The 14,811-nt window shown below is 41.8% G+C and overlaps 1 protein-coding gene across 1 annotated transcript in view; it reads left to right on the plus strand.

The window, feature by feature from the left end:
* DOCK8 (dedicator of cytokinesis 8) overlaps positions 1–14,811 on the plus strand; it is a 182,978-nt gene that overhangs the window by 40,805 nt on the left and 127,362 nt on the right. Inside the window, exons 2-3 of the mRNA XM_081152481.1 lie at positions 1,367–1,469; positions 12,493–12,668. Of these exons, the coding sequence (XP_081008607.1) occupies positions 1,367–1,469; positions 12,493–12,668 (279 nt within the window). The remainder of the gene's footprint in view (positions 1–1,366; positions 1,470–12,492; positions 12,669–14,811) is intronic.

The following is a 14,811-nucleotide window of genomic DNA, read 5'->3' on the forward strand; positions in this document are numbered from 1 at the left end:
TGAATAGGGGCTGCTATAACTTCCTCTGAGGTTTCACACTTTATCTCATCATCATGAGAGGGGCCACCACTGCCATGAATGTGCTCCAGCCATTTTCTTCCATTCTTGCACCCACTCATCATTCAGATCATAGTCCTGTGTGGGTGATGTGCCCACCCCCTTTGATTTGCACTTATGACTAGGACTAGACAGTGTACAACATGGGTGTGCAACTCCTGAAAGGAAATTGAAGGCCTCTTGAGGTGGGAGAATGGATGCCACAGGTGGGAGCAGAATAGGGTTCCTGCCTCTCTGGATGAACCACATTGCAAGTTTGGGAGCCAAGGAGACCTGGTCAGAAACGTCACTAGTAATATCAGAAACCTGTGCTGGCACACATTATAGTGGAGAACATATAATAAGCTTTATTTGTAATATTCAAATATTATAGTTTAAAATGATAAAATTTATAATTTATATATTCCTATTTGAGGAACAGCATGTTTCAAATGTATGATCTGATTCAATCCTCAATAATCTCTTAGTTTCTAGTTATATTCTGTGTTGGCCTCGTTGTGGTTTAACGAGTCTCAAAAAAGCCTCAGAATCCAACCACCACCAACTGATTTCCTGAGAACGTGTGTTCTGAGTTCCAAGCAAAGGAGGAACAAACGAGCACCCAAATGTCAACCTGCTCATAAGCCAAAGTGTCAGTCAGCAGGCTCACGCCAGCAGGTTGAGTGGACAATAGAGAACTTTCATGTGCTCCGTCCTGCTGCCAGGGATTCAACAGCGACTGAGTGCTCAGCATTGTCAATATGGATCAGCCTTGAAGGATCTCCCACTAGGAGCAGTTTGGGAAATAGGCAGTCCTTGGAATTCCACATACCCTCTGAGGTGCCTCAGGGAGGTAGAACTGTCCATATAACAGTTCTCTAGCACTTTCTGTGATAGCAGGCCGCCGACCAGAAGGGTTTAACTGCTAGAAAGGAGAATGACTGATCGAAACAGCAGCTGAGGGTTTAAAGGACTCTAGCCGGAGATAGATGTTCCCACGTAGAGATGATGCCTCTGAATGGCCTGGGAAGGAGCCGAGTGCCCTGGACCTTTCCCTTGGGCTTTACACTCTTTCGTCTCCTCAATGCTGTCATCCTCCCAGGACTGGGCAGAGGCAGCGATCGCAGGCACCCTGGCCTCTGTGAACTTCTCAAGGGTATATATTATCATACAAAGTCCACCCACAGGCCACTGTGGATATTTCAGCCAGTTCTGCCAATAGCCCAGCCAAAGCAGAAACTTTATAACATGACATCAAAGATTGTATCTATAACTGTGATGATTTTTTAAAAATAATCACTTCATTTAGATTTTTCTATTTTAACCCAAGGTATTCTTCAGCGGAACTAAGGAAACAGTTTACTCTCCCACCAAACCTTGGCCAGTACCATCGACAAAGCATAAGTACTTCTGGCTTCCCCTCTCTTCAACTAGTAAGTATGAGTTACAGCTTTGCTTAGAGAACTGTCAAGCGCAGAAGTACCCAGCGAATGCTTCCTGACTCTCCTTAGACCTTTCCACGGCTACTTTGCACCTCCAGCCACCAGTGCCTAGCCTGGTGCCTAATTTTTAACATCTGACATTTCCCTTCTCTTCCTCCTTCAACTAGGGCTTAGGGTGCAAAATGGACCTCCAAAGGTTGTGGTTCTGAAGTCCCTGGTCTTGATGAACTCCCAGGCTACTTGATTTCACCCAAAGTATGATTCCTATTTTAGGGAGAGGGAGGATTAGCCTGAGTGTTACTACCATTTGTAACATGTTTTTATTGGCGCAGGGAGTGGGGGGGGGGGGGGTGTATTCCAAAACCCGAAAAGCTAAGTTACGAACCTTAATTTTTAAAAATCATTTTCTTGGAAGTATAATTTCCATACAATAGAATTCATTCATTTTGGATGTACAGTTTGAGGAATTTGACCGATTTGTAGTTATTTAAACTCTACTCAATCAGGATATAGGACAGTCTCTAACCTAAAACATCCCATCGTGCCCCTTTGCAGTCCGTCTCCTCTCCCAGCCCTCAGCCCCAGCCCTAGGCAGTCACTGACCCACTTCTGTCATCATTGTTGCCTTATCTGGAACTTCATATAATTGGAATCAGAAAGTTCAACCCCCCCATTTTAAAAAATACACCCCCCTATTGTATGGTGCCGGGTGGGTACTGAAAATATCAGGGAGCACGCTTTGAAAAAGATATGATTGCCTAACCACTATGCTGTACCCCTGAAACCAATAAAAAATAATATTGAAAGTAAACTGTAATTGGAAAAAAAAATCCCCTAAAATATTAATTGAAAAAAAATCAGAACATCCCCCCCCCTTATCTGTTGAAGGTTACCTACATTTTTAACACCACTTGTTGAGCGTGCATATATGTGTTCTGTTGTTTGACGACTAAATGCCAGACCTGCTCGGTAGGATGCATCTCACTTAAATGAGATGGTTTGTAAAACCAGAAGTAAGTACTCACTTCCTTTGTGAGACAGCTACAGCCTCCACCGTCCTCACTTCCTCAGGCACAGCCGAGTTTGCTTTTCTGCTTGTTCTGGCGGTTATCTTGCGGAGGTTAGGTTATTTTTTGTTGCTCACTTATTACTTCAAAACCACTTCTGCTCTTAGAAATTTTGTAACCTTCCACTGGGTTTCCTGTCACCGCCATCTTGCCGCCTGTGACAATTCACACGCCGTGTAACTCTGTGTCTTTCAAAGGTATGTTTCCTGGAGCGATTGGCGACTATTTCAGTAGGATAACTTGTGTGTTGTGTCCCTGATGAAATAGTGCTACTAAAAAGTGGATAGCACCTTGTACTGCAAGAGGTAACTTGTGATGATATTTCTTCTGCAAACCTATTTATGACCTTGGTGGCTTGCTGGACTGCTGTTTTTATTTGTACTTTTCCTGTCTGTTTCAAAGCTGCAGATGATAATAAAAGCGCAGCAGGTGCATAATGTTCATGCTTTCAGATATATCAGATAAACTTTGAATCAAGATACATTAGAAATGCTCTTTGGTTTAATTTGGTGCTAATATAGTTTATTGACCCCCCCCAAAATTATGATTCAATTTCTGACTAATGTTGTACTCCAAAATTTGCAAAATTCAGATAAAAAGTGATTGGATACACTTTTCTATTTTAAGCAAGGTGGGGAGGTGGGTAGGGCGCTTCGCTTCTCTGTAAGTGGAGGCTGCAGCCCTCTGCAGCCGCCGTCTGGAGAGAGTGTGGACCTCACTATGGCGAGGCCCTGAGGAAGTTTAGCTAGCACACTTTAACCCCTTCTCTGCAGGCCGGCTTTCGCTTTAATGCTGCAGCCTTCAATTTCTTCAGGAGAAATCTTTTTTAAATGTAAAGTCTCAAAGAAAAAAATTGCTTCACATCTGCAAGTGTTCACCGGGTAGTTATGCTGCTTCATCAGTAGGTTTTGGCCGAAGTAAATGTAGATGAGTTACTTCATTAGCCCGGCCGCCGAGTAAACATGTGGCTTAACGACCGACCCGTTTTCTAACAGAAGATGCCAAGGACGTAGCAAAAATCTTTAACTATACAAGGGTCATGTGTTCCTACCTCTCACAATTCAGTCCTTGTTCCATCTGCAAATGAATAGCCTTTAAAATATGTCACTCCTGGTGATTCCAGTTGAGCTTTCTGAATATCTTTTTCCAGATCTCGACTCCAGATTCAGCACAGTCTGTTATCCCTGGTCCTTCTTGTTAACTGACTGAAGAGCAGGAAGTATGAGGGAGCCAAAAGGCCCGAATTTGATTCTGATTTAAAAAAAAAAAAAAAGCATGGCCTGCTTAGGAAATCACCCTGATGTTTACCTGCTTGTCGCCCTATAATATCAGAATGAAGTGGCTGTTCTTTCCCTTGAGTATCTTCCCGAATGAAGGTTCCTCCAACAGAAATCTACTCACATGTTGGTCTCCCTTTCCCTTAAAAGAATGATTTCATTTCACGGAAAGATAATGGGACATTTCAGCAAGATTCATCTCTGGTGAGGCAGAGAAGTAGTTTATCATCTAAAAACTCTTAACCTGAAGCAGCTTTAACAAACTTCTCTTCAATGAGAAGCCATGGGCTGTTCATTGTATTATTTTAGACAATTTGAAAATAAGACTGAGTGCATTTTGGCCTATGTTTCTCTTACTTTTGTTTATATAACCACCATTTTAGCAACTCCAGGTGCTGATACAAATGGTTGTTTAATTTATTACTTGGCACAAAGTTATTTAAAACCCAATCAATGATAAGTTTGTTGTTTTGCAAGAGGAAAGAACTTGGAGTCAGATGGATCTAGGGGGAAGTATAACTGTCATTTATTAGGTATGTAATTTGGGGCAAGTTACTTAACCTCTGTGAAGGTCTCAGTTTCCTCGTGTGCACTGCTGGCATACTAAAGCCATTAGTGTTAATACAGAATGACATCATAGGCGCTGTGTAAATGGTGGCTTATATTACTGTCTATGTGTTTGGCACTGTGGAGACACTGGGAGAGTCAAAGAAGATGAATAGGACATGGTTTCACCTCTGTAGGACCTTATGATCTATCTGAGATAATATAGGAAATCCATACTGGCTTTGAGTGTGGTGGGTGTTCAAAAGAGAGAAAGATCCATGATATCATAGGAGGTAAAGGCTTCATGGGGAAGGCTGAGGAGACTTAGCGGAAGGTTCTCAGCCCTGGCTGCCCATCAGAACCCCCCAGACCTTTAGAAACACCTGTAGGCTGGCCCACCATAGAACAATTAAATCAAAATTCCAAGGGATGGGCCCAGGCATTGGTATTTTGAAGTTCCCTGGGACTTTAACATGTGGTCTAGTTCAAAGGTCTACATAGCAAGAGTATCCCAAACAGGAGGAAGAACATAAAGAAAGTGACGTTTCTTTCATTGTCCCAGTTCTGGGTTTCAGAGAGTATGGTAGGCAAGGACCACATGCTGACCCTATGGATGTATCCTTACATAAAGATAGTGGTTAGTGGTGCCCTGGCTGGTGTGGCTCAGTTGGTTGGTGGGAGTCATCCTGTGCACCAGCCGGGGCACAAGCCTGGATTTCTGGCTTGATCCCTGGTGGAAGGCATGCAGGAGGCAGCCAATGGATGTTTTGCTCTTGTGTTGATGTTTCTCTCTCTCCCTCTCCCTTCCTCTCTATCTGAGGATCAATGGGGGGGAAAAAAAGATAGTGGCTTCTGTCATAAATCTGATAAATCAGGTGAGAGGAAGGGTGTGTTTGATTTCTTTTTCTGTTTGACCAGGTTTTTGTTTTTAAACTCTAATTGTAAATGTTAGCTGTAATGATTGTATATGCAAGCATTTTCAAAGTAAATAAGGTAATTTAAAATTTTGCATTTTTGAATATGAAAAGGAATCACCATTTGGAGTTGGTTTCTTAGATATGATGATGTAATTATCCTGGGCCTATTTGACACTTCTGTCAGAGTTCTTTGTGCCCAGGGCCAGGGAAAGTGTCCTTGAGTGAAGCATCTCTCATTGGCCTTGACATTGTCCATTACCACAGCCATGTGAACAGGTTGGCCAGACACCCTCTGATATCAACCACCTCCATAGGGAAACAACTCTATATCTGATGTCTTTGTCAAAATGAAACTCTAAAATACTAAAATGATTATTTATTTATTTTAAAATGTATCTTTATTGTAGAAAGTATTACAGATGTCTCCTTTTTCTCCCATTGATCTCCTCCCCCCTGCACCTCTCCCCCCTTCCAGGCCTTCATCACACTGCTGTCTGTGTCCATGGCTTATGCATATATGCATATAAATTCTTAAGTTAATCTCTCCCCACCCTCCCCCCACTAAAACTATTTTTTTAATTAGTCAAAGTAGAAAGGGGAGTAAAATATGCAAGAGAAGAAAGGGTTGGGACCCATGCCCTAAGGTTTAAAGAAGGATTTGAGACACTGTACATGGAGTTAATGACCTTAACCTACATCTTTATAGGGGGGAAATTCTATTTTTAAAAAATGAGAATAAAAAAGTTTTGAAGTGAAATGGAATGAACCAGCTGGACCACAATGGCCCTGGCTGAAAAAAAGTATGTAAAAAGCCACAGCTTGGCTATGTACCAAACACAATGGTTACGTTATATGTTTGTATGCAGAGGGGGGCAAAACTAGATCTACAGTTGTTCGTATCAAAAAAGACATGCAGGTTATGATTATTGCAATAGCTTTATTAACTCTGTGTTTCACGTACTAACAACTCTAAACCTACTTTTGCCCACCTCTGTGTAACATTTCTGTAAAAAAAAGTCTCATACCTGAGAAAGCATTCATTTTGTTATGTGTTTAAGCTTCTGTGCTTTTTTTCTTTTACTGCTGAGGGTGAGCCAAAAGTTAGATTACTTGATAAATATGGTCCTTTTATTTTTCTTGGGCCATTGTTCTTGCGTGCTTCATCTTTCAAGGGGTTGGGCTGGTCTTAGGTTTCAGTGATTTCATGGAGGGGACATGATGGAAAATGAAGATCTCAGTATAGTTTTCATGCAGATTCACATGGAAGATAGAATGAAAGAATGGTGCTCTGCCCGCAGAGCAGGAGTTTCTGATTGTTCCTGATTGGTACTCAATGCTTGAAGCAAGGGAATCAAATTCGTCCTGGTAAAAATAGATGGATGCCTACAATAGCCCTTCTGCATCTTCCACTCAGTGGCATCAGGGGAAGATTGCCATTGGTGGAAGCAGGGAAGTATTATTTAGTCTAAGCCATGTAGCACCTTGAAATTGCTGAAGCCAGGAGAACCTGTCTTCAGATCTGTTTACTTAAATATGGTGGAGAGCTGAAAGGATTGTCTTAAGCATTCATTCATTCATTCATTCATTCGTTCATTCAAGGAATATGTATTAAGTCTCACCCTGTGACAGGAGCTGCACTAGGAGCTGTGGATACGCTAGTGAATACAGCAAAGGGCCTAGCCTCATGGAACTTACATTCTAGAATAGGAGACAGACAAAGAAGTGAATGTAGACTACATCAAGGGGGTATTAATGATTTGAAGAATGAAACAAGAAAGGGGAGTAGAGAGTGACACAGAAGAGGGGCTATTTGGGTAGTCTCTGAAGGCCTCTGTCTGAAAAGAAGACACTTGGAAAGGATTCTGGATGAACTTGACAGATACCTGAAGGTATTCCAGTCAGAAGGAATAGCAAGAGCCAGGTCCCCAAGGCAAGAGTATGTGGCATGCTCCAGAAACAGCAAGGAAGCAGAGCGTGAGCTGAGCAGAGTAGACAGTAGGAGGGGAGATAAAGAAAGCAGGGCTGGGTGATAGGCCTCAATGACCACAGAAGAACTTTCCTGGGTTGAGATGGAGTCATTGGAAGCATTGAGTACTAATCAGGAATGATCGGAATTTTTATCAAGATTGCTTGTAGGGTTCTTTATATAAGGATCAATATGGCTGCTACTTGGAGAATAGACTGGGCTGGGTGGAGTTGTCAGGAAAGTAATGGTGGTGCTTTGGTAAAGGGTGGTGACAGTAGAGAAGGTGAGAAGTGGTTGGATCCTGGATATATCTCAGAAGTAACGTGGATACGACTTTCTGATGGATAATACATAAGGTGTAAGAAAGAAAGAAGAAAAATCAACGTTGACTCCAAAGCTTTTGCCTTCAACAGCCCATGGAATGGAATTGCCACTTATTGAAATGTGGAGACTTGGAAGATATGGGGAAGCAGATTAACAGGGAAATTAAGAGTTCGTTTTGAATTTGTTATGTTTGATAGGCCTATCAGATCACCACATGTTGATGTTGAGGTATAATTGGAAAAGTCAACCTGGATTTCAATGCAAAAGTTGAGGCTGCAGATATAAATTTGTAATCTAAAAAACAAAATAGGTTTTTAAAGCCATGGGAATCAGTGAGATCATCTGGGCATGGATGCAGATTGAGAAGAGAGGATGTTTTAGGACTGAACCCTGGGGCACTACATAGCCATAGAAGAACCTCAAAAAAGTGGTGTCTCAAAGGTAGAGTGACCAACTGTCTCAATTTGCTTGGGATTGAAGGGTTTCCTGGTACATGGACTTTCAGAAGCTGGGACACACTAGGACAGTTTGCTGCCCTCCGTCTGTAGAAAGTGTTTCAAATAGGAGGGAGTGTGATTAACTGTGCCCAATACTGTAGATAAACCAGGATTGAGCAACCACCATTGAATTTGGCAACATGGAGGTCTCTGGTGACCTTGACAAGACTTGTCTCTCATGAACAGCCAGGTAGATTTGGGAGCCACCTTCCATGGAGGTAAACATTCATGAGGGTGCACCTGAAGGCATCGTGCCTCTCTCCAGCTCCACACAGAGCACCATGGAGCCTCCACAATGCTATAACAAGGGATCCAGTTCCTTTGAGATTGCTTGTATGGTTTGGGTCAAGTCATTTAACCTCTCTGTTTTTCAGTATTCTTATTTGTGAAATATTGTCCAGATTTATTATTTTAATCTGTTATCAGTGTGCTATCTATACTACACTATGCTGTAGGAATTTTCATTTTTAGAACAAACTGAATCTTAACCCATGTCAGGAGAACTAGCCTTTGATATGCATTAAGGAAAAAGGAAACGCTCAACTTCCTTAAATAGCTGTGAATAATTTAAACTCTTAAGGTATTTAAAATCTTTTTATGTATTTCTAGTATTCTGTTGACCAGGCTTCTGAAAAAAAGTAGCTAGAAGGTCTTCACTAGAGAAGTGTTGAAAATTGCTTCAGGGCAGTGACTGTGTCCTCTGAGCCTAATGCAGGACTGCTGTAGGGCCCCAGTGAGTATTTGTTGAATGAATGAAGGGTGTATTAGTCCAGGTTCAGCCTGAGCTGCAGAACCAGTAGGAGATGCATATGTATACATATTAAAGAATTGATTACGGGGAATTGGCTTACCCACTGGTGGTGACTGGCTTAGACCCTGAAACAGCCAGGAAGGCAAGAAAACCAGCAAGGTGGAACTGCAGGGCATGAGCTGAACTTCGGGAGGGCCTCCACCCTCTTTGAAAAGGCATCCAATTGATTTAGACTGCCTAGGATAATCTCCCTTTTGATTAATTCAAAGTCAACTGATTAGGGACTATAATGACTTTGGTAATATCACTTCATATCAGCACCTATAATAATGTTTGAGTGTATCAGTAGAAGGTGTGTGTATGCTACAACAGCTGCAGCCTCCCTTCTGTCCTCCAACTCTGGCAAGAGGAAACTCTTATAGCTCACCCTGTCTGGGAACATCCTAGGAAGGGAATCTGGGGAATGTAGTTCAACCTAGCCAAGCTGACACATCACAAAGCCATCACAAAGATAAAGCCTGATTTAAGATAATTTGTATTCTTAACTTTTTTAAATTTTTTAGAAGATGTTTTGTTTTTATTTTAATTATTTGGGGGGTTTTTTCCTTATATTTTTTAAACAACTGATGGACACAATGTGATAATTCATGGTATAAGTTGACTTTGAAATTACTTTGGATTATACCATTTAAACTAATCTTGGGTCTCCACTGACTAGGAGTCCACACATAGCTCAATAGCAGAAAAAACAAAATAGTTCATTTTCATGTTTGGCTTTTAAGCCCCCAAGAGTCCAAGTCCTGCCTTAGGAACTGACCTTAATAAACCCCTGGGCTCCATTCCCAAACTTCAGCCCCCAGTACCACTGTAATACTCTCCAGTATTAATTCTCCCTTTGCTTATTACTAAATAGGCATACTCTGTGTACTTGTATGTATGTGTCAGTTGCCTCACAATAAATCTTACTCTTGAGATGACTTCAAATAGTTTAGAGAACAGAAATCTCTTTAGCTTCCCAGTTATTATTTGAATTTGCAAGAGGAACAACTTACGTGGAGGCCTTGTTAACCGTAGTTGGGCTCTCCACACACTTGCCAACAGCAAGACTAGTTTACATCACATTTAGAATGAACAGCTGCCTCCCTTGTTAGTTTCAGTATGGAAAGGGTAGAGGAGACTATTAAATGCCAGGTTGTGTGCATTGTTAGAACCATGCTCAATAATTCTATCATTATGGTTTGTGTTTACAGTATTTTTAGTCCTGAAACATATTCAGACCTTAAGAGGTTATGACTTTACGATCAGTTGTGTATATTACACTGGGCACATTGCCACACAATTTGTGTTCAGTGGTGAGACTGTGTTTTTTTATCATAGCTTTCCCCTTTAAAGACAATGGTTTAAATGTGAGAATGTGACAAACTGCACCATCTCATGGCTGTTGACTAAAGACCCATGGAAAGAAGCATGAGAGTAGCTTCCTGTACTCTTCTGTGTCCCTGATGGCCAATTCAGTGGTTTATTATTTCTTTAATTAATTAATTTACTGTTATTACTTTGAGCAGCCAATCTCATGAGAAGCTCAGAGTGGACTTGTGGGTATTGGTAAATGTATATTTTTGACTCCCAAACCCACTTACTATTGCCTTGTGTTTTAATTATTTCTGGAAATATGTTTCCTGAAAAGCCCACAAGAGAAAAGAAAATTATAGTGGTTAAGAATGTGAGCCTGCCTAGGTATGAATTGCAGATGGGCTACTTCCCAGCTTTGTAACCATGAGTGAACTATTACATCCACCTCTAGCCTTCAATGTCCTCATCTGTAAAATGGGGATAATACAAGTGTGTACCTTATAAAGTTCTAGTGAGAATTAAATGGGATAATGTAAATAATGACCTAGCCCAATTTTTGGCACATAGTAAGTGCTTGATGATTGTTAGTCCAGTGGGTATAAACTTTACAGTAACAGGGTTGGGTGTGCCATAAAATGCAGTTTTCTTCACTTCAAATATAAGTCTCATTTCAGTTCCTGACTCTGAACTCTGTGCTGGGTTGTGGCAAGGGAGGGGGAAAGGTCACTTTCCCTGTCGAGGTTGGTCCTACGTAGGTCTGCAGCTTTTTTGTTACATGCATAGGTGATGCCTGTCGTTCCTTCTGGCAGAGGTCAACAGTGTCTTTTTGCAAGCTCTGTCCCCAACTGGCTCCTGCATTGGCCAATCTCTGGCTCCCTGAGCCCCTGCTGGCCCCTGTTGCTTCATTTTGAGAAACAGCAAGGGAAACTTGCTTGTCCTCTGTCACACCACGTGGGAGCCACGGGGAGCTAGGGAGAGGGCCCTTGCTCTGTTGTCCTACTGAAGTAGGCCTGTTGCCTTCTCTTCTTCCCCTTTTGCCCCCGCTGGCACTGTGTAAATCCCCCACCTTGGAGAGTCTCAGACAGGAAGGAGGGCCAGTTTCGCTCAGTTCTCAGCAAGACACATTTACATTCCCTCATCTTGCTTGCTTTTGCCTGCTCAGCAATAGGTGGTTCCTCCTCTCCAGCTGGGAGCCCATACATCTAGCCTGATGTACAGTTTGAGGGCGATGAAAACCCAGTGTAGTAGCATGTCCTTTGGACCTCTCCCTGTTTCATACCCAGGCAGTACAGGTCAAGAATCTGGGGTGTTTGTTTTGTCGTTCCATGGAGGGGGGGCAGAGGTGGAGAACAGCACCTCCTTTGACCGATGACTCCAAATAGTCTGCGATACTTGAACACCGTAGAGCTGCCGCCGCTGCTGCTGTTATTATTATTGTTATTACACAAATCAGCTGATCTAAGTGATTATTTTACTGCCTGAAGTCAGCGGTTCCTAAGTCTTTGGACTTCACAGACAAGAAAAATAATATTTGTTGAATTACCAACTTTTTATTTTATCACTTAAAGACATTATTTTTTGAATTACCATCCACTTCTGCCACTTCTTTCGTCCTTTCCACTGTGGAAGGACATAACCGAAGAGCCAAAAAAACCCATCCTTTTAAAGCGAGTCCAGCTGACTGCCCTTATTTGCTCATTCAGCTGCAGTCAGTGAGAATTTCCCGCCCAGCACCCGTGGGCCCAGCAGCGGCTGGAAATCACTGCCTTGGAGTGTTTCAGCCACCAAGCCTGGCTCACTGTGGACTGTGACTACAAAGGAAGTGCCTTCAAGAACCAATGTATAGGCCAACCCAGGCCAAAGGAAACACAGTGCCTAAATATTCAAAGGAATGTTGAGTTTGCCTGAATTTCTGGAAAATTGCCTCTGTTCACTACTTCTCTGTATTGGGGTAAACATGGCCTCAGAGAGCTTTTGCAGGAGAAATTGTAAAAATTCAGCAAAGCCTTATGATCTCATTTTGGATCTCCTCAGGATTTCTCATCAAGATGCAATTAAGCTGAGAAAAATTCTGCCTTGGGGTATGATTTTAATTACTCATCGTGTTCTGACTCGACTTTCCGAGCTGCGTTTCTTTTCCATATCGCTGCTTCTGCGTTTGACAGCTCCTCTAAGGACAGCTCCACATAGTTGTGCTCTAAGAGTGAAGCACTTACTGAGTGGAAAGTGGGGGTGAGGCAAACACCTACTGCCACCTTAGTTCTTTTACCTGAAAACCGTGTGGAAATCTCCTTTTTCCTTCCCCTACCCCTGCAGCCTCAGTTTTATGAACCAGTGGAGCCGGTGGACTTTGAAGGACTTCTGATGACACACCTGAACAACCTGGATGTGGAGCTTGCCCAGGAGCTGGGAGACTTCACCGAAGACACCTTGGATGTGGTGTTCACGCCAAAGGAATGTCGGACTTTGCAGCCCTCTTTGCCGGAGGAAGGGTAAGTCATTTTCTTAAACTGTAGGTGGGATTGTGGTTGTCACCCCTGTTCTTGGTAAGGAGTGAAGCGCCCTAATTCTGGACTTCTTTTAAAAATAAACCAAGTTACTCAGCTCTGTTAAGATGTGCAGGATGACTACGATGATGCAAAGGCCTGCAGGCAGGTAGTTTTTGAATTGGTTTGACTAGAGGCTTTGAAAAGCCATGTGGGAACCAAGCCAGTTAAAGGGGTGCAGTAAGACAAAACAGAGTGCTCAGTAAGAGGTAAAGATTGTAGGATCTGGACTCAGACTGCCTGGGTGTCAGCTCAGTGAACTTGGGTGAGTCATGAGGTCACACCTCATGAAGCCTCAGTTTCTCCGTTTATAAATATGTTCAGATTTTTCATAAAAATTGTATTAAAAATGCCTCCATTCAGAAGCATTTTAATTGGTCTATGACTGGATCAAGTTATAAACATAAGTTGGACCCATGTTTGTTGAGCATCTACTATGTGCTGGGCGCTGGGATAAAAAGATGAATAAGGCAAAGTCCCTTCTCTTGAAGAAATTTTTGTTAAGTGAAAAAACAATGGAGAGAGCTCTGTAGAGCGGATACGTGAATAGGTCCTCAGGGCTCAAGTTTCCACAATGGGGTTAGTCTATGTGTTTATAGGTACTGGTGTTAGCTCTTGGTATCAAACGATGGAATTGTATCTAAATGAAACTCATTACTTCTGTTGTGTAAAAAGCAATGCCTCTTTGGAGGTTTAGGATGAACTTTTATTTGCATTCATTTTCAAAACAAAGTTAAGATTCACATCCTCCTGGACATTTTCAACCTTCTCTTCTTCCCCAACAAGTCCCAGAAAGGAGATCATGAAACATGGCCCCTACCCTCATTACTCTGGGTTATTCTAGTTCTAATTTGGATTTCGTTTTCTTACAGTTTAAGGCAGTTGGATGACAGTGATATGGTATTTTTGACCTTTTGCTCTGTCGTTTACACAGTTCTTATTCATGCAAAAGAGCTGACCACATGCTCAGTTCTTAACATTTTCAAAATACTCACTTCCCACAAAATAAAAACTTTGTGATCTTTGGGAAATACTTTTCCCCTGTTTTTAGTCCATTTATTCAGGAATGACTTTAATATAGGTAGTGTCTATTATTTTTACCTTTGAGAGAATCATTTAATTTTATTTCCTTGTGTAAACTTTATGGTTAATTGTCTTCAAGTGAATTAGAATCTTGGAAGAACCTGTTTAAAATACTTGCAATAAATTTAGAGGTAGGATTTTTTTTGTTGTTGTTGTTGGAAATTTGATAGAGGAGGTAATTTTTTTTCTTAGCATTACTTTTTAGTATAATACTGCCTTGTCACTAGAATTTATAGCTAACAGTCTGTCTGGTGACTTGAAAACAACCTGTACTATTTCAACCCTTGCCCCAAAGTCTTCTGTGTAATTAAAACCCAGGAAGGTACCATGGTCATCATCAGAGTAGACAACAGCTGATCCTGTTGAGCCCCCTGTGCCTAGCCCAGAACTTCATGTTGAGCCATGATAGTGTGGTAGGTATAAGCCTGCTCTCCAAAGGTGAGCTGCCTGGGTTCCAGTCCCTGCTCTGCCACTTGCTGGGTGACTTAAAGCCAGATTCTCCTCATCTCATTCTCCTGCAAAATGAGAATAATGACAGCAGCCTCCCCTATGGAGCTGATAGAGAATTAACTGAATTATTACATTTAAAGTGATCATATCAGTGTCTAATGCATAGTAAATGGTACTTAAGTATGAACTATCGTATGTAGGTCTTATATGCTAGACACTCTTCTAAGCACTTCACACGCTAAATTATTTAAACTTCATCACAGCTCTCTAAAGGACATGATCCACTATTTAATATCACCAATTTAAGGTGAAGAAACTGAGGCACCGAAGGGTTGAGTGACTGGCCCAAAGTCACATAGCTAATAAGGGGTGGGGCTTGGTTTTAGGCACTCAGGGCCCAGGGACCACATGGCTAACTTTTACAATGTCTCATCTAATACTAACAGCAAGCCCACATAGTAAGGACTGTTCTTATTCCCTTTTCACAAACAAGAAAATTTAAAACTTGCAGTATTTAGACCTCTTTATCTCTAATACCAAAACATTGGGAAAAACA

The sequence above is a fragment of the Miniopterus schreibersii genome, assembly GCF_964146895.1.
Source record: "Miniopterus schreibersii genome assembly, chromosome: 11".
Taxonomy (NCBI): Eukaryota; Metazoa; Chordata; class Mammalia; order Chiroptera; family Miniopteridae; genus Miniopterus; species Miniopterus schreibersii.